The sequence below is a fragment of the Seriola aureovittata genome, chromosome 6, assembly GCF_021018895.1.
Source record: "Seriola aureovittata isolate HTS-2021-v1 ecotype China chromosome 6, ASM2101889v1, whole genome shotgun sequence".
Lineage (NCBI taxonomy): Eukaryota > Metazoa > Chordata > Actinopteri > Carangiformes > Carangidae > Seriola > Seriola aureovittata.
Window position 1 is genome coordinate 9453198 of NC_079369.1, and position 25440 is coordinate 9478637.

Here is a 25440-nt window from a genome sequence, read left to right on the forward strand (position 1 = left end):
TGGTACAATATCAGCACTGCAGCGTAACTCTTGTGAACAAAAGTGCATTTTACACAAAACTGAACATATAATCTTTAGTTATGTGTGTTTATACTATATTTTAGCTAATAAACAAAATAAGCCAAAGTAACTGTCAAAATCAACCAAGATGAAAGTAAATATAAGCAAATAAAGACACTTATGAAAGATTCATTTCGCTGCAATGGTAAACGACTCATTTTTAAATTTTATTGAATTATTTCTGGGAGATGAATGTGTTCCAGATGATATGACTTGAACAAATTCAAACTCAGCCCAGTAACTGTCAAGAGGAGGCCAGCTGAGCATCTGTCAAACAGAGGCTTTACATAAGTGCTTTACATAAGGAGAAGAGATGCATGAGAACATTTAATATGAGATTATATAATGTTCAAAGAACACAGTAACGTATTGTGTGATCAGAAGTTGATGGTGGGTAATTTCTGCTCATGTTTGCAAATTTATGAGATGTTGCTGTGTAATTGCCACTGCTCATTCAGTTTTACGAGTTTATGCTTCCTCTTTATATTGTTTTAATATTCACCATCATCACACAATATTGTCACTTATAGCTACAGAGCAGAAAACACTAAAATTATGATCTCACTACAAGGAAACTGAAAACAAAATCAATTAAAGCTGCACTAACTAATGTTTTCATATTAACACATGATCAAATTACTAATTGTTAATTAAACTCGAGAATTATGAACCGAATTTGTAGTTTCCTTCAGCTGTACTGACCTTTTATGGCGTCTTGGTTCACTATCACACCTCTAGTGTTGTTTTTGATTTCAGTGAAAAAGCTTGGATCAGCCCACAGTGAAGAATTCAGCAGCTAAAGAGCCAGATATTTCCCTCAGGTGTTGGAGGAGAGCAAAAATAAAGGTAAAAGAGAAATGTACTTACTTTTGTCAAGTGAATACAAACTTGACTCCAAATGCATAATAATGTTGCTCTGCATCTATTTCTTGAATAAAGTGTTTGCCAACACGTATCAACATCAACTTTATAAAGAGATATGGAGATAAGGAGAATATGTTCCCTCCACTGCCTCCAAGTGGCCAAGAAAAAGAAAATCACTTATTGCAGGTTTAAACTAATAAACAAGAAATACAGATCAAAACATGTAGCACAGACATTGTGTGGGTTACAATCATTTATTGCCCCATTGCCCTGTATGGGAGTTTAGATGCAGGGAAGTCCATGATATATCAACCGAAATAATAATAATAAAAAAAAAAGATCCCTTTTCCATTGAGTTTGATAACTGACAAAATTCCTTCAGTCACAGATGAAAAATTCATTATTGTGCAATGAGGACACTGATCATTTGTCCTTACAATGACCGGTTGAGTGATGAGGACGATACTAATAATAACTGAGCATTTACAAATGGCTCCATGGTGTGTGTGTGTGTGTGTGTGTACGTGTATAAAACCCCAGAGACCTGAGGTGATATCTCTTCCTGTGCTCGGCCTATTGTCTACACCCTGTGGAACTGAATGCCATAATGCTTTGAGTGAGTGTCACTGGTTAAAGCTGATCACCACATTATAAAAGGAAAATTCAGTAGCCTGACTGTTTCTTTAATAGCTGTACCCAGCTGTCTCTAAAACACAACACACACGCGCACGCACACGCACACACACACACACACACACACACACACACACACACACACACACACACACACACACACACACACACAAACTCCTTCTTTACCTCACATGACTCACTCGCAGGGGCACATAAGTTTACAATCAGCAGCCACTGTGCACATCAGGAGCGTGAAAGGGTCCCTGTGGACCAGTGCTGGCAGCAAGGCTCTCCCACACAGAAATGAATGTGTGTTGGAGGCAGACGGAGAGAGAGAGAGAGGTGGGCGAGGTAAGAGCGAGAAATTAAGACGAGGGAGTTGGAGAAGTGAGAAAGTGGGAGGGAGAGAGTGAGGAAGAGACGGATGTTGCCCGTTAACCTCAGACAGGAATATGGGCTAGAAAATGTTCTTTCCACCCTGACGTAAGTACCAATAAAGAGCCCACTCCTCCCTGCTTTGTGTGTGTTTTACTGTTTTAGTGTGTGTGTGTGTGTGTGTGTGTGTGTGTGAGTGAGAGTGAAATAGAGCCCAAAGTGTGAGAGTCCTTGTTGGGTACAACGTGTACTTGGCTGTAGTGTGATTTCAGTCCAAATTCTTACATAGATCGGAGCCAAATTCACACTTCAAACTGTAAATTTGTCTCAATTATGAAAAAGTAGTTTGTTAATCTTACATGAGAATATTACTGTTTCAAAACATCACAGATGCAAACACACCTTTTGTAGCCTCTGAAACATTAATAATTAGGATTTGGTTGTTGTTCAGTGTTAATCTACGTATTAAAAGACCTGCCAATCAATTCACAAGTAACAGTAGGTTCCTGTGTTTTTAATTTTGTTGGTCGGTTGACCCTTTTGTTCATATGGTATAACACATAACTGGGTTATTAAGCTGAGCATTAAAATAGATTTTTCAGTTACAGGGAACAGGTCAGAAAAGGCAGTAAATTATCTTTAGCTAAGGCTCACTAACTGCGCTCCAACTATAGCCTTAAGTAGTCAGAGCATGGCCACTGCAGTTTGTGTTGTTGTTGTTGTTTTTTGTTGCTTATACAATTCTTACACATTGTTTATTTATTTATTTGTTTTTTTGTTTGTTTGTTTGTTTGAAAAGTTATTTTTATTTTTTTATAAGGTAAAACAGACATCAGAAATTCAGACCAAAATATGTAGGTGATATTGGATTTGTAAGGCTGTACTGTGTGTGTGTGTGTGTGTGTGTGTGTGTGTGTGTGTGTGTGCGCGTGTGCATGCGTGTGTATGTTTGTGTGTGTGTGCGTGTGTGTGTGTGTGTGAGAGAGAGAGAGAGAGAGAGAGGCATGAAGACAGAAGAACTACATCACATGTTTTGTTTTGTTTTGTGCATAAAAATGTGCTTGTGTGTGAATGAGATGGAAACTCCTCACATGACTTTACAAGTGCGGGAGCACGGTGTGTGAGGTTATGTGTGTGTACATGGATTGCCCACGTAGAGAGTATGAGTCAGAGTATGAGAGGCAAAGGGATGGATCCCTGCCTGGATGCCCAGCAGGCCTTTGCTCCATGTCTTAACTCTCTCCAGCAGTTCCTGGCTGCCTATTACCCACTTTGGAGTAATCACTCATTTAGAAATGTGGCAGCACCAGCCTCTGAACCATCTTGCCCTCTGTCAGTGTGGAAAATATATGTTTTCCATCCATCTACAATGTACATTAGCTATGTTCCCGTGTCTTTTAAGTCTGCCCAGCTCCTTCTCTCTGCTCTCTCTCCTTCCCATCCATTTGTATGTAAAGCCTCTTTTTCCAGATCCATACTTTGGATTACCTTGGCAAAGAGGCAGCTCACACGAGGGGGAGGCCAAGGCTTGAGGAAGGTAGAATTAGATGCATTTGCATTCATGCAGCACACCCACAAGAAGTGACCTACTTAAATCCCAGGAAGCTAATTGTTCAGTGAAAACACACCATATTTTATCCATGAACAATTATGCAACCGTCTGGACGCATCTACTTCATGTCAACAGCGCAGTCTGACGGTTCAGCTGCTTTGGAGATTGTTTTGTGAATTCCTTGCATCACTGAGGTCACCAGCAGAGTATAGGAAGGATTGAAATGGATAGCCAGAGAGCCTGATTGCTTTATGGTTTGGCACTCGTATTGTATTTTAATGCAGGCTGCCAAATTCGCATTAGCTGAGCAAGCAAGTCGCTGCCTGGAGCAAGAGTGGTGACTTGAGCCCGGTGGTACCAAGGAGACTTGTTCAGCAGAAGCAGGAGTTGTTTAGTGACACGTGTGAGACCATTTCAGCAATCTCAATCATCTGACCAGGATGGGTGGTTTTCTCCTCACACTGTCTGGAACCTGAGGACAAGACTTTGTGTGAATGTGAGTGTGGGAAAGAGAGGGAGTGAGATCTTCAAGGATAAAACAAGAGCACCATCTGCTGGTACAAGCTTTCCCCGTGATGCTAACACACATGCGAGTGTACGCCCCTCACAGAGCTCCCTCTCTGCATGATCAAACACTATCTATTAGAGTTGTACATCACCCAGACAGCCAGACGGGGCACATGCACGCACACACACACAGACACACACACACACACACACACACAAGCACACACATAAATCAGCTCTTGGAATTACGAGAGTGCAGGCCTTACCTTTCCTGAAATCTCTCGCTTTCACTGAGCTGTACAGAGAAAGCCTCATCAGACTGCTGTATAAAACTGCACTTTTATGGGCTGTAGATATAATATCTCATGTTTGAGGCTCATAGCAGTGTGTTTTTGTTCATGCAGTTTTCATTTTGTATTATAGGCTAGTAAGGTAGGAAAAAGGAGTATTGAGTTTAAATTGAACCGTGTAAGGAAGTGCCACAATCCTTTCTTTATCTACATTTTTTTAAGCCTCCCATTAAAAGGAATATAGCATATAGTGCAAATTTATCCTGGATTTTTCTGTATGACATACTTTTCTATTTATTGACCCTGCTTATGAAGGATTAACCCTGCTACTTAAAGCTAGAGTAGAGAAGGCGTAGCTATTTAAGCTACACTGTAAGTGCAACCACAGTTTAACACACCAGAAGGTTGGCAGCTCTTAAAACAAACATTGATCCCAAACATAACTAAAAAAAAAAAAAAAGATACAGTTCTGCTCTATCTGTCATCCATAGTTCAGTTACAGAGAGACAAATGGCAGCGTGTCAACTACGCAACCAAAATTACAAAGCAGATGTTTTGCTATGTTGGAAGAGGGAGCACACGAGCCATTTGAATAATGGAAATGTGCGGCAGACTGAGCGGGTGCTGAAGCCTGACGCTGAGCCAGAAGGGTGAGGCTGTTTTTTGAGATCTGAACAAAGTGGTGAGACAAACACAAGAGTTAATGTTTTTTTTTTGTTTTTTTTGTTGATTTATTTATATGCATTTTACTTAAATTTCAGTCTGCGAGCTATAAAACCTTCACAGTGGAGTCTGACCATTGGGCCTAGAAATGACGGTTTATGTGCATCTGAGCACAAGTCGTGACAGGGGCGGACTTCTCCAGTCAGCTGATGATCCTGATCTCTGACCTCTGCAGGACTAAAGCCAGACTGCAGGTCAGCAAACCTTTCCCCAAGCAAATGTTTAAGTGAACTTTCAGCATTATATGTGGGGATGAGTTTGAGCAGGTTTGTGTGTGTATGGGAAGGCTATGATTTTGTGGTGACTTCCTTCATGTTTTTTTTTTTTTTTACACCCATCACTAGAGGGAGCTAAGGGATTACTCAGACAGACTGAAAACATCGCTCTCTCTTTTCACTCTGTCTGTCTCCCATCCGCTGTGACTAAGAGCATCCATCAGGAGAGAACACGGCAGAATACTCTAATTACCTCAACAAAGAGGGAAAACATTACCAGGTGGCAGAAATCCTTAAATAAACAGAGCTGAGTCGAGACAGGGACACAAGTAAGCTGGCTTTGCCCGTCTGTCTGTGTCCGTCTGCGAACTATAATTAAAAAAGGTTACTGGAGGGTTACTGTAATCATATATGAGCGTAAAGTATAATATTATAATAGCATGTAGAGCATGGATGCCAACGGTTGGAACTGGAGGTGTATATTTGTGGACTGCAACCTATAGACTTAGTAACACAGCGTTTCTACAGTGAGTTTCTGATTTTCTGTGGAAAGACTGAATGAAAAGCTGCTGAATTGTTTGTGTTTTTTCACCAACTGGTTAAATGTTTGTGTTTTTTGTGTCATATTGGTTTGGCACATTTTTTTCTGTTATGCACTAGTTAAATGTTTTGTTTTGGTGCCATGACTGTTCGGTGTTTTATGCCTCTGACAGTTTGTAGTCCTCTTGAAACTCAAACTTTTCCCTTTTATTTTCCCTCTGCACAGAGGAAACAGACTCTGTTATTTAATTTACATGCTCTAACTTTGTTCTTTTGAGCTGCCCTGTTTGTTTCGGTAGAGTAACTATTTACAGTTTTTCCCCATATTTTAGAAAGTAAAGTAAGGTCGTATTCTTTTTTTTGTCAGTGACATCAACAACATCATCAGTGATAATGTGATAAAGTTAATTTACTGTATCTATCAAACAAGTATACTTTCACAAAACAAATATGTTTTCAAGTTGAATCAAAGAAATCAAACATCCCTGCGACTAAGGAATGCATATCTCCAAAACCTCAACTTTTAATGACCTTGTTTTCAGAGATGTGAAAAGGACTTTTTACCCTGTGGACTTTTAAATGGTTTAACTTAAGAAGAATTTTTCTCAACCCATTTTTCTGAAAAATATAAACTCAAACCAAATTTTCTTTTTGTGTTTTAACATTTGATAGATCATAGCCTTCTCCTTAGTATTATAAAATGTGATGTGCCATAGGCTGTAATATTGATTCCTTTTCTGGGTAATACTATATTCTGACCCATCTGACTGAGGCATAAACATTTAACAAATGGTTTATGTAACTGAAGGCGGATATAAGGACATTTTACATACATCAAGTGTTTGCTGATGTAGTTGTCAACAGCTTTAACCGATGAGATTAATATCTTCTAATTGTAGGCTGATTATATTGAAAATGATGTAGGCTACATTAAAAAACACTCATAATGCCCTTATGGCAGCTTATAACTAGGCCTACATTGTAATGTGCTATAAACAGTTTCTTTATATCCTGCATATGTGTGGCGATAAAGTTTTACCCCTTTCTGTAATTCAGATATACTTTTGCTCCTGTAACAAATTGTCAGTCTATGTTTAATAAGGAGAGTAACACTAGAGGAAAAGAAATTAAAAAAAAGAAGAAGCAGTGCAGCAGTCTGGCAGGCTGATGTCACAGCTGGTGACTTCATGGTCTCCAGTTCTGCAGCATCCAAAAGGCTGTCAAGGGCGAAGGCGTGGAAAAAGGAGAGAAAAATTCAGAAGACATGCGGGAAGAAGGAGAGTGAAGGAGGAGAACCAGAGGACCATCCAACAGACTGCAGACAGTCACATATGGTTTGGAACATGGTGTGTCTAGCTTCTCACATCTTAGCCGACTAATAAACTGAAAGACGTGATTCATTTGTGATAAGTGAACAGAATGGATTCGTTGGTTGTTAAAGTGCGTTAATATGCTCTGATAATAATAACTATTATTATTAGAAGGAGAAGGTGGAGGGAGATAATGCTGCACAGGCTCCACACTACCACCAGCGGGGGTGTAGGAGGGGTAAAAGAGGTAGGAAGCCCTCCACCCAACTGCCACCCTCCTCTACCTTCCTTCCTCTCTCCCCCTCCTCTCCCGCCGCGGCTCAGTCACTCACTCACTCACTCAGTCACTCCCTCACTCCCGCACTCCCTCTCTCTCTCTCTCTCTCTTTCTCCCTCCCTCTCTCTCTCGCCCAGTCAGTCTCTGTACTCCGGGTCCAGCTCGGGAGAATCGCGGCGGAATCGTGGCAACGAAGATGCGGGCGGTCGGGGCCGTGGGAGTCGGTGTGCTGTGGGCGCTGCTGGCCGCTCTGGTGCCCGGCGGCGCGTCGGAGCTGGCGACGCTGGTGCAGGAGCAGGTCAAACCCGAGTCCTCCCTCCTGAAGCCAAAGGTTATGATCGCCATTGTGGCTCGCAACGCGGCACACAGCCTGCCATACTACCTGGGCTGCATCGAGAGGCTGGAGTATCCGAAGGAGCGCATAGCAATCTGGTGAGAGACACACACAGACAGGGATGCAGCGGTGGCAGTTTGAGGGACAGAGTTTACTGTTTGTGGCTGACACGACTCTAACACAAAAAAATAGAGAGTTTTAAGACTTCTGCGAGTATAAGAACTTTTTAAAATCATATTTCGACCTGAAACTTTTTAGACTTAGGCTATAGCTTATCCATAGTTTTCCATCGTTTCTAGAAAAGGTGCACGTCCCTCAGAGCACATACAGTACATGGTGTGGACGGTGGTCTGCAGTGGAGCGTGCTGTAATGAAAAGCAGCGTGTGTCCGCGTTAATTATAATAACAGATTGCCAGTGTCAGGCTCGGAGACCTGTTGCTGCGTTTTACGATGCACTTACCTCGCGTGTCTGCCGGCATCCAAATTGCATACTGCGTGAAAAGATGAAAGAGCTGCTGTGCATGTTGGGGTTCGGCTTAACCAATAATCACTGTTCCCTCCATCTGATTCAGCACAAACCTGCGGAAACGGGGCTTTAAAACAGCAGGGCAGGCAGGTATGAGAGAGGGTGGGGTGGGGGGTGGGGGGCTCACCCCAGGTAGGGTCCTGTAGGTGTGTTTGGTCTCATAGGAGCAGAGTGAGATGATATAAAGTTAGCCTATTAAACAAGGATCCCTGCAGGTGACGGGATGAAAGGAGACACTGAGTTGGTCTGACAGCAGGACTAGGGGGTGTGTGTTAGTTCTGGGAAGTCATGTGTAAAATTTGTGTGTGTTTGTGTGTGTGTGTGTGTGTGTGTGTGTGTGTGTGTGTGTGTGTGTGTGTGTGTGTGTGTGCGTGCGCGTGCGCCCCTGTTTGGTGTGCATGCGGGTTATGCAGGATGATGGGTCAGCTAGAAATGTACACAGAATCTCAGGTTGATTATCAAAGTGCAGATTAGACGTGTGGAGGACATAACAGTCACATACAACACATGGTGGTGAGTGTTTTTTCTTTTCTTTTCTCCACTGTGTCCACCTCCCATGGCATTCATTTTTTTTGTTTTGTTTCCCACCCTTCCCTTTGCTGAAAAGTCTTGATTTTGTTTGTGGAGGGACTCTAGTCTGCTTCCAATTCAGATACCCTCACCAAAAACACACACATGCATGCACAGTGGAGAAACTCAATACAGAGAGAGAGAGGGGAAGGGAGGGGGGCAAAGTGCCAATGTGGCTGAGCTGACATGGCTTTGTGAGTGGTTTAACTAACAGAGGAAGGGCCCCATCAGTTATGAGTCTCTCTCTCTCTCTCTCTCTCTCTCTCTCTCTCTCTCTCTCTGCCCTGCAGTCAGTGCAGCCAGACTAAAAGTCAAAGTGTATGTTTGAGGCAGATCAGTCCCGTGTGTCACACAATTATATTTTTTTGGTAACAGGCAAATGTCACTAACAAAGAAATGTGAGAGAATTACGCACATAAACGCACACATTAGTTCCTGCATCCATCTCATCAGCCTCTAACACAGGACCGATTTAGATGCAATTCATTTTTATTTCAGCAGCTATAATCTGTAGGATTTTTTTTATATCAATCCTCTGATAGACTGGTGACCTGTCCAGGATGTACCCTGTCCTCGCCCACGGTCAGCTGGGATTGGCTCCAAGAGGCCATTTAATGATCAGAGGAAAATAAGGACTGGTGAATAGTCCTGCTTTAGTATGTGTTGCTGCTTTGTGTCTGTGGCCTTTATAATTTGCAGAAGAAAAAAAGTGCCAACTAGAAACAGTGGATATATTTAAAACATCTTCAATGTTGTTAGAGTGATGATGACTTTATTGGCTTATTGTGGTCAAATTGTTTAAGAAAATGACATGTTTTACTCACTATAACTCAAGCAGCTCTGTGCCTCTTTGTTTCTGTTTGTCGTCATTACTGTGTCTCAACGTGTGAGCCAAACCACCCAATAAATGCCAAGTTGTAATTAAGCTCTCACTGAAAGCATATAGCCATGCTAAAGCATTTTTTTTTTACATAACATTACAGAGCACTAATTACTCGTATAATAAGATAAATGCAGTTTAAAATCTAAACATTGTGTCAGAAGATCCTCAGGTCATGTAAGATATCTAGTGAAGCGGGACTGAGGAAGCCTGAAACATTCTCATAAATAAAACAGCAAATCCAGTTACGTTTGACTTCGTACCTCTAAATAACTTCAACATTACTGCTACTGAAAGATTATTTTATGGCATTTTTGTCTTTATGTGCCAGTGGAGAGTGGTAAGAAGCTTGGAGAAACAGAGAGGGGAATGACGTGAGGCGAGGGTCTCCAGCTGAGCTCCAAGCCAAAGACAACTTTGCGATTACGTGATGATGCACATCTAAAGAAGCCGAGATGCTCCACTTTACTACTACCCATGCCTTATCTCCATAGATCATGGCCTGATTAATGTAAAGTATGCGGGAAACTATCATGCTTGCAGTACATAGATAATACCTACAGTGTCTGGCTGTGGAGCTCCAGTTTTTGTGTGGGGACACAATGTTCCTCACATTAACTTCTCTCTGGAGTTTCAGGCTCGAGCACAACAGAAGATTATTTTTCCTATTCATCATCTCCCCCTCTACTTGTTTCAAACATGCAGTCCAATGGAGACAGAGCAGGGAGGAGTGGAGAAGAAGGATGTAGATGGTTAAATATAATAATAAGGGTGCTCTTCTCTTTATTGTGCTTCCCTTTCACCCCTAAATTATCCTCCCGCAGGACCAGGGAACATGTTGAGGTTTTTAGATTTTTTTTTGGGGCTATGTTAATGTGTTTGTACGGCATCAGTGTATATGAGACGGGCAGCTAAAGAGAAACAGAAAGAGGCTGAGTGTAACATGATCAGTCAAAACATAAAGAAAGATTATAATTACGGATATTCTGAAGTTAGAAAAATTTAGATCTGGCCTTTGAGCGAACGCAGTGCAAAATACACGGTGAGCCAAAAATCTGAGAGATCATCTGCCACCTGATTGGTCCTTAAATGCACTTTGCTCACTTGTCAAGAACGATTCATCAAGCAGGTGTTTACAAATTACAAAGCATCCTATTGTTTCTTGCTTCATGGTAGAGAAGCTTGAATTTGGATTATGGTACCATCATAAAATTGAGTTTTGTAGACTTCTTTGTAATTGCATATCCATCTGATGATCCGGATAGTCTAGTATTACCATTTATTTAGCGTGAAAATTACAGTGTTGTTGAAACAGCAGTGACACAATGACAGCAGTCTTGAAGAGTCTTAAACTGCTTAACAACTCAACCAGATGACAAAATCATCCGTGTTTCCAAAAATCTAGGCAGGCTTTGGCAGGCCTGAAGATGTTGGGAGGACCAAAGTTTCCAGTTTGAGCCTGTTCACAGGATGATCTGAACTGATCAACCAGGTCATGTGTCCTCCACCCTGTTTTCTTCAGCAATGACTCACGCTGACAGTTAGGATGGTCAGTAAAAATCAGCCTTTAGAAGTTTTCCCTCTGCGAGTGGGCACAGGTCTGACAGAGAAGTGTCAGAGCAGTGATAAAGACTCTCACACTGCTGTTAAGAAATGAAAGAATGCAGGGAATTAGAGGAAGAGGGAAGGGGGGGGGGGGGGGTCAGGCAAAGAGAAGGTGGTCAACAATGCTGGGAAAATTACCCGGAAGGCATTTAGCAGTTTGGTTAATCCGCATTCCCACAGTAGCTTGACCAGGTCTGCTTTCCTCTTTCCCTTTGTCCTGTTGCTATTTCTCCATCCCCATCCATCTGTCCCAACAGGACAACTGTGGACACAACAACACACTTCATATTGTTGTTTAAAGAATCTGATGAAATAGTTATTTTTACCTATCGTGACTGAGCTTTGCAGTTGGTCCCACTAGTATCGCGTCAGGAAAATAAAGCAAAGAGGAGCAGGAGGGGTCTGGGTTTGGACCTGTCCTGGTCAGCTGGGGTCTTGATTTGTTGTTTCTGTGTCTGCTGTTTCTGAGTTTTTGTAGGTGTTCCTGTTTCTCTGCAAAGACATGAAGAACTGGAGAGCATAAGTTGCCAGTTGGTGAGAACATGAAGTTGAATGTGGTCGTCTGTCCAGGCTGTATGAAACTAGAGTCAGCAACAGGTTAGTTTATCTTATCATGAAGACTGGAAACATTGGGAAACAGCGAACCTGGCTCAGTCTAAAAGAATCTGCCAACCAGCACCTCTGATTAACATGTTAGCTGGTTTGTTTAAGCCACACAAAAGTGACTAGTTGTTGGTTGTACAGGGGGCTATGTGCTGCACCTGGAGGCTTGTCGTCACCAAGAGGTTTCCAGGCAACCAGTGGAGACTCCAGTCTTTGTGCTAAGCTGTGAGAGGGGTGTAACTCTCTGACAGAATGTGAATGAATAAGCATATTTCACAAAATGTCAAACTATTTCTTTAACTACACTGATTCTTTGAATATAAAAGTTTATACATTTATACAACAGTGGAGGGGAAAGAGACAGGAATCAAAGTTACAGAGTTAACCAGCCTTTTGAATCCAGGCCAGGTGGAGTCCTCGTGACTGAAAGGTTAAGTTCAGATTTCAATAGTTAACTGTTGAGTTTTGCAGCGTGCCCTCGGGAGTCTGCTTATTAATGTTACTGATAAGCTGCTACAAAAGGAAATCAAAGAGGATTTCAGCAGCAGTGAACTGTGTGTTTGTCTTGACATCTGAGGCACAATGCAGACAAACCTCTCCAAAGTTTAAGCCAGCCTGCTATTATTTTGCTCCTCACGCTGCTGACAGCCTGCTGCTATATTGCCTGCCAGCTGTGCTAATGTGGTGAAGTGCTTTCCCATGTGCTGGGCTGGGGGTCGAGATGATTTGTAGACTTGTCAGGGACAGACTGAACCCTGAAGAGGATTTCAGAGTGCTGACATCATAGGCCCTCCCCCAGAGGGCTCGCTTTCTCACTTTCGTAATGTCATGTTGTTTGTTTACTCATTTATCATATATCCACTTATCCCATATGTATGACCTGTCACTGTACTTTATCCTCAGAGACAATGAGGTATTGGTTTGCGGTCTGATTTTTCTCATTGCATTTTGCTGACAAAATAATATCCAGCTACAAAGCAATAGGATATTATTTTCCACTATTAAATCTTATTGTACCCTGAGACCTCAGGCATGATATGACTCTATAAGCTAAACATTTTCCATAGTTGCTCACAAACATGCTGAATACTTCTGCGACAAATGTGCCATATGTGATTCCTGTAAGATGTTGAGAGAAATTTTATGCAATTGTGTCTGTATCTACATCATGTAAAGAGGAGAGAGATTATTAAATACTCCAGGCTATATCCAGCTCCACTCAAGCATTTGATAGAAATGATTTGCCCCATGTCATATACCATGACAAAAACAAAGTTATTTAAATTATTTTGACAAGTGCACAGAGTTTCACAGCAATAAATGATCCATAACAAATTTGACTTGAATGCTATGAGTAAAAGTCTTTTTGACTGTATGATTTATGCTGACTGTCGTGTTCTGCTTTGCAGTGGTGTGCCAAATTTTCCTCTTAAAAAATCTTTTTCCATGAGGATATATATGTGCTCTGATGGGACACTTGGCCCGAGTGCCCCTCGGTTTAACTCAAGTTCTTCTCTGTTGCGATCTTGGGGCAAAACTGACCCCAAGTCCATGTTCAGACTGACAATAGTAGCACTGAATAGAAGAAAAACAAAAAATCACTTCATTGAACACCACTGCAGTGGCACAGCGTGGGTCCTGGCAAAGATGTGCAGGGTTCTCTGGCAAAAAACCTGACTTAACTTGTGATCAGTCTGGGACAAGTTACTTGAAAAATGTTATCAATTACTAAGTACACATTACTCATAGAAAAAGTAATTTATTCTTCAACAGCAAAGCTACTTAGCTACTTTACTCTCAGTACTCCCAAAGTAACCCAAAAACCTCCACACACGTCACATCTTCCGTATTTCACACACGTAGAAACAGTAAATAAATCATTATAGTTTAACGAGAAACCAGCCTACTGTTGACCATCTACAGCTAGCTCGCTAAATGCACATTCACCTCCCTGTGAAGCAGCAGGGTTTACACAACCAACTCTGTACAAAACTAGCTGATTCCTTGATGTCAAATTACTATTGGCTAGCATAGTGCCTAACTAGTGGCAAACCAGGTAAAACAACACAGCTTATAAATGAGGTAACTGGAGTTACTGGGAGGCACATTTCACCTCTTTTGGTAGGGGCTAACTGCCTCTCCACATCTCCTGCCTGTGTGCCAAGCTTACACGCAGCGGTCAGTCCAATGAACACTGACGGATCAAACTGGTATCAACCCTCCATCAATCAAACTCCCAGTAAGACAGCAGAAAAGCCCACAAAACTGTGATTTGCAATCAATCTTCAAACTCATGGATGTATTATTCAACATGACCTGTAGCATGTAACCCTAACTGCAGAGAGTTTGTCCATGTCATCGATGGTTCGATCAGGTTTTGTGAAGATCCAATATTACTTATTTTCTTTCATCAGATCCAAAGGATTTTAAAGTAGAAGAAAATGGGAAAAATCAAACAGGCTGTTGGACAGTTGCTATATGCCAGGTGTGTTACCTCAGGGCTCATTCCTCCGTAGGAGCACTCCAGTGATGTATAAATAATTCTTGGTTTTGTCATGCTGGGAGTTTGGCCATTTTAGAAGAGCAGTTTATCCAAATGTACGGAATAAATTACCAGGATGGGACAGGCTCTGTGTTATCTGGTTCAGGCTACATGGGCATTTGTGAATGATTAACAGCATATGCTTTTAGTGTGTGTCAATATGTATTAGATCAAAGTGTTGGCACTGTGTACTAAAATGTGTGTGTTTGATTATATGCAATGTTCTGGTGCAAGTGTGGGTATAAATGTGCAAGTAGTGTCTCCTCTTGCACATGCCTGTGTGTGCTAGATGGATATGTGGGTTTAAATGCTATTGCGCAAATAATATGTGTGTGTGTGTGTGTGTGTGTATGTGTGTGTGTTTCTGCTACGCTCCTCTGGCTCAGGCCCTGATTTCCATTCATTTTCTCAATTACCCTGTAAGGCCCACAGCGAGTCAGAACTTCCACGTGTAGAGTAACAGACCACGGGCTTCTCTGACCACCCAATCAGTATCACCTGAGGAGACATAATCGGAAACTGGAATGGTCTTTCAACATCTGCTCAGGTATTTCTCTAGAAATGCAGGATGATTTCTCCCAGATAAGCAGCTTGTAATGACAAAAACCCACTGGAGCATATGGAGATGATTGTATCTTAATTCTGGAGAATACAGTTTGTTTTGAAAAGGGAAATAATCTGCAACTGATGTTGCAGACACTTCGTAGGAATTTAGCTACCCATGTCGTCACCAACGCATTTACAGACACAACTGTTTAAGTTTCAGATGGCTTCAAATAAAACTGTCAGAGAACATCTGGCAGCGCCATGTCGCTGTGCTGGGAGAAGGTCAGGCATTGCCTTTCCCATGTGATATGAAAACATCTGGAGTAAGTCCCCTCTATATCAAATGTTCTTGACATTTAGGACACGTTGCTTCGCTCTTGACAATGAATTGTCACCAGTCTGTAGCACTGAAAATGTGAGTGCCCAAACTTTAGGTTTTTTTAATGTAGTAAATAATTATATTCTAATATACTTCTATATTTTTCTTATTGTCAACAAAACCAACAACGTGACACTATCCCAGAAGTCCATTTGTTCTTTGTGAAGAAATTAGTAAAGAATCTTCGAAACAGATCAAAAAAGGCTGAACCATTTTATAAAAGCTGCTTGGGCACTATATTTTTTGGAAATATTACTCAAACAGGACTAAATAATGGATTGGTTTGGGACTATTTTCAGAAGTGGATTAATACACAGTTGGTGGGGTAGTGAGTATTTACAGCATTGGGAATTTCACACAGTACAACAGAGTGTGTTTTATTGTTCTGGTGTGAAGAAGATGCGAGGCACATGGCCTATGGTTAGTGACATGTTGCCTTGAAACGGGTTTTCAGCCAACTGTAAATGTATAGACTCGTGTACTGTTCAAATAGCCGCAAGGTATCTTTGAAAATAAAGAAATTTCACACCTAATGATGAGGTAGTAGAAATTACTGTGGCCCAAAGTCCATTCTCCAAACAGAGTGACTTCAGAGCTTAATCTTTGCCAGACCTGCGCTCAACCAACAGAGTCTCTGTAAGGCTGAACGGATACAGCTGACGACATTGTACCTGCCAACAGTCCAGCCCTATCTTCTTTGCCTTGCAGCAATAAGGTATTCATGGGAAAACTTTCTCTGTAGACCTGACATATCTGTTCAATCAACTGCAGTAAACAAGAAAAATTGATTTTTCCAATCCCTGAGCCTTTGTCGAGCTCTCTCTCTCGCTCTCTCTCTCGCTCTCTCTCTCTCTCTCTCTCTTTCTCCCGGAGTGTAAATGGTTGTTCCTGGACTTGGCCCCGCACTGTGAATTCTTGCTTAGATGCCCCATGTGTTCCAGCACACTTCCAGCAGTATTGTCAGAGCTTGGCAGCACAGCACTGATAGAGCTGGCAAACACTGAGACGTAATGGCATCTTGGTATGAGCACTCTATCATCTGGAGAGGGGGGAGGCCTGGATATGGAATGAGATTAGGTAAAGTACGGGCAGACATAACAAGAGAGAGAGAGAGAGGGCAAGAAACAGGTTAGCTGTTCATCAGTCAGGTAATATGTTTAGAGTTATGTTTTCATGCACAGTGGAGTATTCATTAGAAAGACTTGTGCTCATGTTCTCATAGAGGAATGTAATTATAGCACCATCCATCTGTCTGTCCATCTGTGTGTGTTTGTGTCATCAATTTCACTGACTGACCACTGTGCTCCCTCTCCCTCCCTCCCTGTTGCTAATTTCATACCTCTTTCCCAACATCCCTCTGTTCCTCCATCACTTCTTCCATCTGATTCTCTAAGTTTTCGCTCGCTCTCTTTCTCTATGTTACATTTTCTCTTTTCTCGTCATCTTTCACAACCAGTCTGTGTTTCACATAATGATGGTTGAGATTTTGCATCTGAACCTACTTTGAATGTTTACAATATGTAAATAGCTGTTCATGTCCGTAAGAGAACTAAAGAAAATTATTAATTCAGTTCAGTACCAACTAACAGACATGAAGATCAAAAGAACAATAGCTTCAAAGTGTTTTAGAACAAACATTTAGGGTTTTAGAAATTGAATTGGTATTTCCATCATATGTCCCGATTAAACCAATGAAAGTAGGGAGCAGCTTGCTCTTATGAAGACTTGTATGTGTATGTGAGAGTTTAAGAAAAATGGTCCTCTAAAAGTGGAGGCATAAAAAAGTAGATCATCAGCATACAGTAAGATACCTTCAGACATGTCTAAGGCATGTCTAAGCCTAAGAAAGATATTTTTGGTGTGACTTTGTAAAAATATAAAGTCTATGGGAAGTCTTTACTTGTGTATGTGCTGTTTGAACAGCTTTTTTCTTGGCTACTATTTTGTAATCCTGTATCTATTTTTCATAATACATCCAAAAGTAAGGGGGTGACTGTCACTGATCTACACAGATACCATTTCAGCATCTCTTGTTTCATCCCAGGATCCTGACAAATGAATGCATATCTATACTGGACAAGTACAAAATTAAATGACCTACATTGCAAATGTTCAACAAAAAGTCATGGTGTAGAGGTGGAGGTGGTGAATGACCATACAGCTTGTGAGGACAGGCTTCTCTGTCAACACTGGCTTTCTTTAAAATTTAACCAAGATGAATATCTTTGCCTATTACACTTCAGTGCAAGCCCGCCGGCACTGGCCACTTTTGTTGACCCTGAGAGTCATGAGGAATTTCAGTCAGGAGGTCCCGTCTCACCAGCTCCTCCTCTCACCCTCCCTCCCTTCTACTCCTCTTGTTCCCTTTTCCCCCTCCATCCTTCTACCCATCTACCCCCTCCTCTTTCTCCTTTGCCCGGCTGGGCCAACAAGAGGCCTGTAGCCACGTCAGCCTACAGACGATGCTACAAAGTCAACACACAGACACACACACAGCATAGTTATTATGTTTTAAAGGCATCTATGCTCAGGTTTGAAAGAGGCATTCTTGCTTCGTAATTACATGCAGCACCCAGCCATTATTTTTAGTGATATTAGATAGTTTATTGAATCAACAGTCAGCTGACACTGGCCAGCTGGGGCCTTTCAGACCTGTGTTTACCTACAAGGGCCAGTCTAAGACACAAGCCACTGTGTTTAAGGCCAGATGTCAGCCTTCATGACACACTCACTATTATCTTACACACTTTTCTGGAGTGGATAACCCTACCAGCTAGGAGGGAGGGAAGGAGGGAGGGGGGCAGAGAGAGCGGTGAAGTGGGATGATAATCAAGTGAAGTGATGGAGATGTGGATGAGACCAATGCACATGCATTAAGAGTATTAATGCCTGTACTATAAGTGGGTGAAAGGACAGCTTTTCTAATGCTGAGATGATATAACAGAGGAAGAATAATGGATGTCTATGAAGCGATAGAGAGAGGGAGTGGTGCGATGTGTAGGTGAGGCCTCAGGAAGCATGTGTTGTCCAGATGCTGATCATAAAGACAGAAAGGGGGAGATGAAGCCTAACCCTAGAGCTGCAGGCGGCAGAATAACGAGGCTGCTGCTTACTGTAAACTTCAAAATAGGAATCAGGAGACACAGCAGGAGGCAAGAAAGAAAGAGATACAGAGGTACTAAGGGATAAGGAGGGGGATAGAAGCCCAAGAGCCTAGATTGTTGTATCTTTGTATGTATCACATGCTGTGTGTGTGCATCCCCTTTTCCAGATAGACAAAATCTTCATAATCCTGTAGTTTGAGAGACATCAGCTAGGCACAGCTGAGGCATTTGACAGGAACTGCGAAAGCTCTTTGACTTGGCACTAGGGTCACAGTGCATTACAGTTCAGCTGCAGTGGCTGATCTTGCCTGAAGGTAGAGGAAATTGAGGAGAAGGAGCACATAGTTGCCTCCCGGAGGAGGACGTACGTGTCTAAAATGAAATGTGACAGAGGAGACGATGTCCCATAGAAATGAAGGAGAGCACTAAACAGCGTTCGTAAACGGTGTAGGCGACGATGACTTTACTCCAGGCTGTTTTCTTGTCGTACTTTGCCTGATCAAGCATGAAGGAGTCCCATAAGGAAAGCCCTTCGTTTGTTTCCCTGTTATGTACATCACCAAGTTTCACATTTCCAGAAATCATAAGGCGTGCAGAGATGTAGTGTTGGTAATGGAAAATCACAGTGCACTCAGAGTCCTGAGCGCTCAGAGAGGCTGGGCAGTGGGAGGGGCAGATTTGAAGGATTGTGAAAAACAAGAGCCAGTAAGCAACCTCAGCACTAAAGAAGGTATGTATCATCCTCAGTAGATGCATTTTGTACTTTTATCACCCTGCAGAAGCTGTGATATATATATATATACAATCATTTGGGTTTTGACCACAACAGCTTCATGACACTAGCTAGAGCTACAAAACTAATGCTTCCCCTTTATTGGTAAAATCCGCAGATTTATTGGACTAATTGTTCCAACATTCTTCTTCTACCATTCCTAAGACATGCAGACACCAGTGCTCTCTTCTTTTGTTGACAACCTTCGACCTTTACCGACTGAATACCTGGACACAGGAAGCATATTTCCTGCCAAGAAGAGCCCGTAAAAATACGTAAAAGACTTCCAGTCAGATTTATATTTCTTATGATTTTGTGAGCCGTGAGTCATTTACCATTTTAATGCATCGTGCGTAAAAACAAAGTCAGCCTGATTTGATGGTTTGGATGGGTTTTAATGAGCTGTTTAAAAAAATGTTCATTCTTAATCGATGAGAACGCTTTGGAACAATTATGCACATTTTCAGTTTATGTTTAGCAGTAAAATAAAGTGAAGTAAACAAAAAATCCACTTTTCTTTCACTCTCTTTAATCCCCTCTTTTTCCTCTGCCCCACACTCGCTCTTCCTGTCTCGTATACTCCTCTATGAACTGTATGTTCCCACAATCTGTACCATGCATTGTTCTATACTTCCCAGAAGTCCCATCATTTTAAATCCCTGCCTGGAGCTGAGTCTGTCATTGGGAGATGGCGTGTAGGAACACATTTATATCCCTGAGCGTTGTGCAGTTTAGTGGTTGAAGAAGCATGTAAGTGTGTGTGTGCAGATCTACTCATTACTAGCGAGTCAGGTGTTTCAGTGTGTTTCCAACCTACGATAAAAATAAAAAAAAACACAACAGCTAGTCATTAAGGGTGGCCTCTTCCTTTATTGCTCTCAAGGGCAGTTATGCACTAATACACACGTGCACATGCTTGCACACACTTGTTTACACACACTCAATCACATACTTTTCAAACGTTTAAAACCACCACTTGTGTAGCACACAAATCACCAGTCACACCGCTGAAAAACAAACATGCCCAAAAATGAATGTCTATATGTTTTGTAACACATCTGTCAAGTGTAGGCACGCACGCACACGCACACGCATGCACACACACACACACACACACACACACATTAAAATTATTGACCACTGTCTCCTTCAGGCTTCTGCAGCTGCTGCTTTTGTTGGATGAAGAGTTTATCTTTCTAACTGAAGATGATTGAAATTCCAAACAGGAGAGAGCGCTGCTTCTTTCTGACTAACCTTTGTGTGTAATACAAGACTGTGCATGCATCTGTGTTATTTTTCCATGTGTGTTATTTGAGCCGTGTGTTTATGTGATCTTATGAGCATCTGTGTACCTGTATGTGTGTGTGTCTTCGGAGAGAGAACAGGTGTTTCTGCGTTAGCATTTGTCCTAAATGTGGGTAAATGAAGAGTGTCAACACTGTTATCTTCTATGTTGAGGGTGAACTTGCTGAAAATACAAAGACACGGGGCACAGGCGTGTGCGTTCATGAGTGTGTGTGTTTCTATCTCTGTCCAGCCAGTCTAAAATTGGGTGCGATTTTGGAGAGAGTACAGCAAGGAATATTACAGCGAGCAGTGGAAAACTCCATCTCATTAAGTATATGAGTGTGTGTGTGTGTGTGTGTGTGTGTGTGTGTATTTGTATGCGCACATTCAAGTACAGGGTTCTGCCTCACATTCTGTTGACCTTTCCTCCCTAAATGGCAATTTAAACGCAGAGCAAGGGGGAGACAGGTGACATTTATTTTTCTGATGCTCCCAAATGTCTAAGTGATAGCGAACTGCAGCTTGTTTACGGTTTTTAATTTCTCTTACATAAATTTATATGTGTGCACACACACACACACACACTCTCACCTACACATACAGTAGCTACAGTGTCTTCTCTGAGTCAGAGTGGAAATCTCTGTGAAGAAACAGCGATGCAGAGTGCAAACCACAGGAGTGACAAACAAGCAGCTGCGACTGTGCTAAATTTTACACTGACATCATTTGCTTACAGGTATGAGTCTGTGTGTCTGTGTAAGCTGGTGTGTTGCCAGTCTAACTTTTGTAATATTTTGGTGTCAAGTTGTTTACACATAGTGCATCAATATTCACCTGCAGCCTGAGTTAGTTCTGCTTATTTGAAGCTTTTGTGCACAAGATTCACCTGATTATTTGATCGCATCCAACAGCCACAGTGGTTAGAGAAGTGAAAGCCCGTCTCCAGAGGAGGATTAGAGTGAGCTCGGTGTACCTGTCTGGTTATTTTTTTTACCCACAGTGCCTCAGAGTAATGTCTGCCTGCACTGTGACTCTTCAGACTTTGTCTATGCTCCAGCAGCATTATTAATTAGGCAGTCAGGAAGCTTTGCAGCACTGAGGCTGCCTGCTGTAACATGAGACAGTAATTAGACAAATCTGGAAGAAGCCTGAGCGTCTTCTTCTTTAACATGCTGTCTGAATGGCATGGATCATCACTTCCATGTTACCCCAAGCTAAGGACAGTTTGCAGCTTTCTGCATTAATGTTTGAATCTGCTTCACATCCTATTTTCCCAGAGGCTCTCATACCTGAAAACAGTCCTGACAAGCAATGAGGCTTGTGTCCGCCCAAAGACAGCTGTTTAAGTGTGTCATGCTAAATGTGTAGTGGATGCACTTCCAATAGACTGCGTGTTAGTTTTAAGGAGAGTAACCGTGGCTGTTCTGTTGCAGGATGCTTGGTCAATAGTCTGCTTCATTTGAATGACATCCTGTGTTGTCTGTGTTGGTGTTTCAGGGCGGCAACAGACCATAATATGGACAACACCACTGCTATGTTGAGAGAATGGCTGAAGAGAGCCCAGAGTGTCTACCACTACGTGGAGTGGAGGCCCATGGAGGAGCCAAGGTGAGAGTCAGACTTGGGTTCTGTTCTTGATTTGTTCTGGTTTGCTCCCATATGTGTTTTCTAATGTGATGGTGTATTTTATCAGGTCTTATACAGACGAGTGGGGTCCAAAGCACTGGCCTCCCTCTAGATTCAACCATGTGATGAAGCTGAGACAGGCAGCGCTGAAGGCTGCCAGGGAACGATGGGCTGACTACATACTGGTAAGCCGTAGATATGCTTTTCTTTAAGTATAAATATGCAATCATGTGTCGAGGAATTGGCCATTTATAGCAAATGGTTATAACTTTAATAAATTCTTGAAAAATAACAAACAAATATAAATAATAAATAACTTTAATTAATAAACGTTAATCATCATTACCCAGAATATAGCAGACAAGAATGAGACTAGGATGGTGTATGGAGCTGTGGCAGTTGGCATGAGTGCATCAGCAGAGTATCTGTAAGAAGTTTTAGATTACAGAGTGACAGCTTTGCTGTATATCCGCATGGATACAGGTGGATGCTACTAGTCAGCTGATAGCCGCACAGGTCGTGAAGGAGCCAGTGATTGTGAAGCATGAATGAAACAGCTGATACCAGAATTCAAGTTTGACTTCAATGCTTTACCTGATGCTACGGCCCATTACATTTAGCACTTAGAGCAAATCAGTGGGTCATTTGTTAGATGACACAGGGATTTATAATAGATATATTTGATATATTTTAGAATTTACATTACGATGAGTGACTTGACCCTCTCCCCTCTGTAGTTTGTAGACAGTGACAACCTGTTGACGAACCCTCGTGTGCTGAACCTGATGATGGCTGAGAACATGACCCTGGTGGCTCCCATGTTAGAGTCTCGCTCTCTCTACTCAAACTTCTGGTGTGGCATCACCCCACAGGTACAGTTTAAACTTTAACTTCATCCATATGTCTGTGCATCAGCTAGATTTATGACCTCAACCTGGTGTTCTTCATCTCTCTCCTCTCCGTCAGGGTTACTATAAGCGAACCCCAGACTACCAGCCGATCAGGGAGTGGAAGCGGCTCGGCTGCTTCCCTGTTCCCATGGTGCACAGCACCTTCCTTTTAGACCTGCGTCGTGAGTCCAGCAGGGACCTGACTTTCTACCCCCCTCACCCAGATTACAGCTGGGCATTCGATGACATCATGGTGTTTGCTTTCTCAGCACGTCAAGCGGGTCAGTCTGAAACTCGCAACAAACTACCAGAATTGTGGCAGGGGTGTAAATGCCTCATGGCAGCTTCAGTCTGATGGAGTGAGGATCGTTAGTGTTTTCATTAATTTATTGGCAGTTGATTGGGAAACTGGTTTTGCTATAAAGCATGTGTGTGCTGCAGTATAACACTGAGGGCTTTTTATATAATTCATGCACATGTGTCAGATTACGGCAGATGAGTGAGTGCAGAGATAAATGGAGCCATGTGTGCATCTTGACTGTGCATGTGTATTCTTGGGAAGTGTGCAACAATATCAGTGTTGTTACATTTTTGTGTGTGATGCGGGTAATCATCCACTGGGAACAAACAGGCACAATAAAACCTTCATAGACAGCAAGTGTGTTCAGCATATGTCCTCCAACTCCGTAAACAGTAAACACATAAAAACATTTGCACAAATGCATTTGCACAAATTCTCTGATCCTGTCAGACAGATATACAAATACAAAGAGAAGAGACACAGTTCCTTCCATCCCACATTAGATTCAGCACTAACAACAATGCGTTAAATTATACATGCTGTTATACAGTGAAATATCCAACTTCTGACAAAAGGGATCAAACAAGCAAACAAATTGAATTCATAAGAAAATAAGATGCAATTTTGTTCATTTGAACACACTCAGGAGGTTTCTGCAACAGCCCAATAGCTTATGGAAGCTAATATTAGCTAATGCTAGCAGATGTTTGTACAGTGTTGTTCTAATGACTCTCTCTAATTCTGTTGTGTGTTCCCAGGTGTGCAGATGTATGTGTGTAACAGAGAACACTACGGTTTCCTGCCTGTCCCTCTCAAGGCACAGCAAAATGTGGAAGATGAAAGCGAGAGTTTTATACACACCATCACAGAGGCTTTGAGTGAGTAAACACACACACACACACACAGACACACACACACACACACAGACACGCGCGTTTTCCAGCTGTTGTGACTCCACTATCCGTCACTCCTTGATTACTTTACCTCTCATGTTTGTTTCTTCTTCTCCTTGACCTCCATGACACTCCTTGATTGCATCCTGTCAACCTGCTTTGCTTGTACTGTCCCTCCATCTCCTCCCCCCTCACTTTGTTTATCCAACCCCCACCTCCCTCTCATTTTCTCTCCCCCTTTGGCCTCCTTCACTGCTCTTCTCTCAGCTCAGATTATATATAAAGAAAATTAAATAAACCACCACAATCCAGGGAAAATTCAGTATTTCTCTGATCCTGTTTTTGCTGTTTTAACCTTTCGCCTCCTTCCTCTTTCTTTCAACAGTCGACCACGACATCGAGCCCTCTGAGCACCTGTACTCTTCGCCATCACTGCAGGACAAGATTGGCTTTGATGAAGTGAGTTATGAGTGTGCCGGCTCTGCCTGGAACAACAGGGGCTCAACAACTTCTGTGTCCCTGTCTATTTACTGTTAGAAGCAACTCTCACTTCCTGTTTTTGTCCCAGTTTGCTTCCTTTTCTTATGTCTCCTTCTGCTCCATCCTTTGCCCTTGCCCTCTCCTCAGAACTAAAAAGTCAGATAAGAACATATTTTATCTTAAATGAATATGTCTCCATTTTTTTCTGTTCAGATTCTCCTGATCAACCTGAAGCGCCGGCTGGACAGGAGAACCAGGATGTTGAAAACAATGTCCTCGCTGGGTCTACATGCGACACTGACAGACGCAGTGGACGGCAAGTAGGTCACAACACACAATCCTGGACGCGCTCAATGATGTGAGCTGAGGGTTGATTTAACCCAGAACTAATCTCCTCAATAAAAATGACATTTTCCAACCTCAAACATCTGATGCACTCTGTCTCCGCTCCCTGAGTGTCAGCTGCGATAACGTTCAGTCTTCTGTCTCCTCTGTCACAGCTTTTCTGACATCTATATTCAAACATCCTGTCTGAACAGAGATTTGGTGTTTGCAGCGAAATGTTTGACTTTCCCTCCTCGGCGCTTGCTTTAATCCTCTGATGACAATGTCGTAATCCTTTTTCCAGCCTTATTTTTTCTGACAACACGTATAACTATATAACTAACTATATATATATATATCGTTGCAACCCGCTGGGGTTTGGCTTTACTGTGTTTTTCTGTGAAGCGTTTCATGCTAACGACCAACGCAGC

The 25440-nt window shown here is 42.1% G+C and overlaps 1 protein-coding gene across 1 annotated transcript in view; it reads left to right on the forward strand.

Annotated features, from left to right (window-relative positions):
- The first annotated feature begins 1775 nt into the window (after window positions 1–1775).
- The window catches only part of colgalt2b (collagen beta(1-O)galactosyltransferase 2b), a 29303-nt gene continuing 5638 nt past the window's right edge, over window positions 1776–25440 (forward strand). Inside the window, exons 1-9 of the mRNA XM_056377592.1 lie at window positions 1776–2040; window positions 7484–7778; window positions 21993–22103; window positions 22189–22306; window positions 22859–22993; window positions 23088–23292; window positions 24071–24190; window positions 24591–24664; window positions 24899–25005. Coding sequence (XP_056233567.1) covers window positions 7543–7778; window positions 21993–22103; window positions 22189–22306; window positions 22859–22993; window positions 23088–23292; window positions 24071–24190; window positions 24591–24664; window positions 24899–25005 — 1106 coding nt within the window. The 5' untranslated portion in view covers window positions 1776–2040; window positions 7484–7542. The remainder of the gene's footprint in view (window positions 2041–7483; window positions 7779–21992; window positions 22104–22188; window positions 22307–22858; window positions 22994–23087; window positions 23293–24070; window positions 24191–24590; window positions 24665–24898; window positions 25006–25440) is intronic.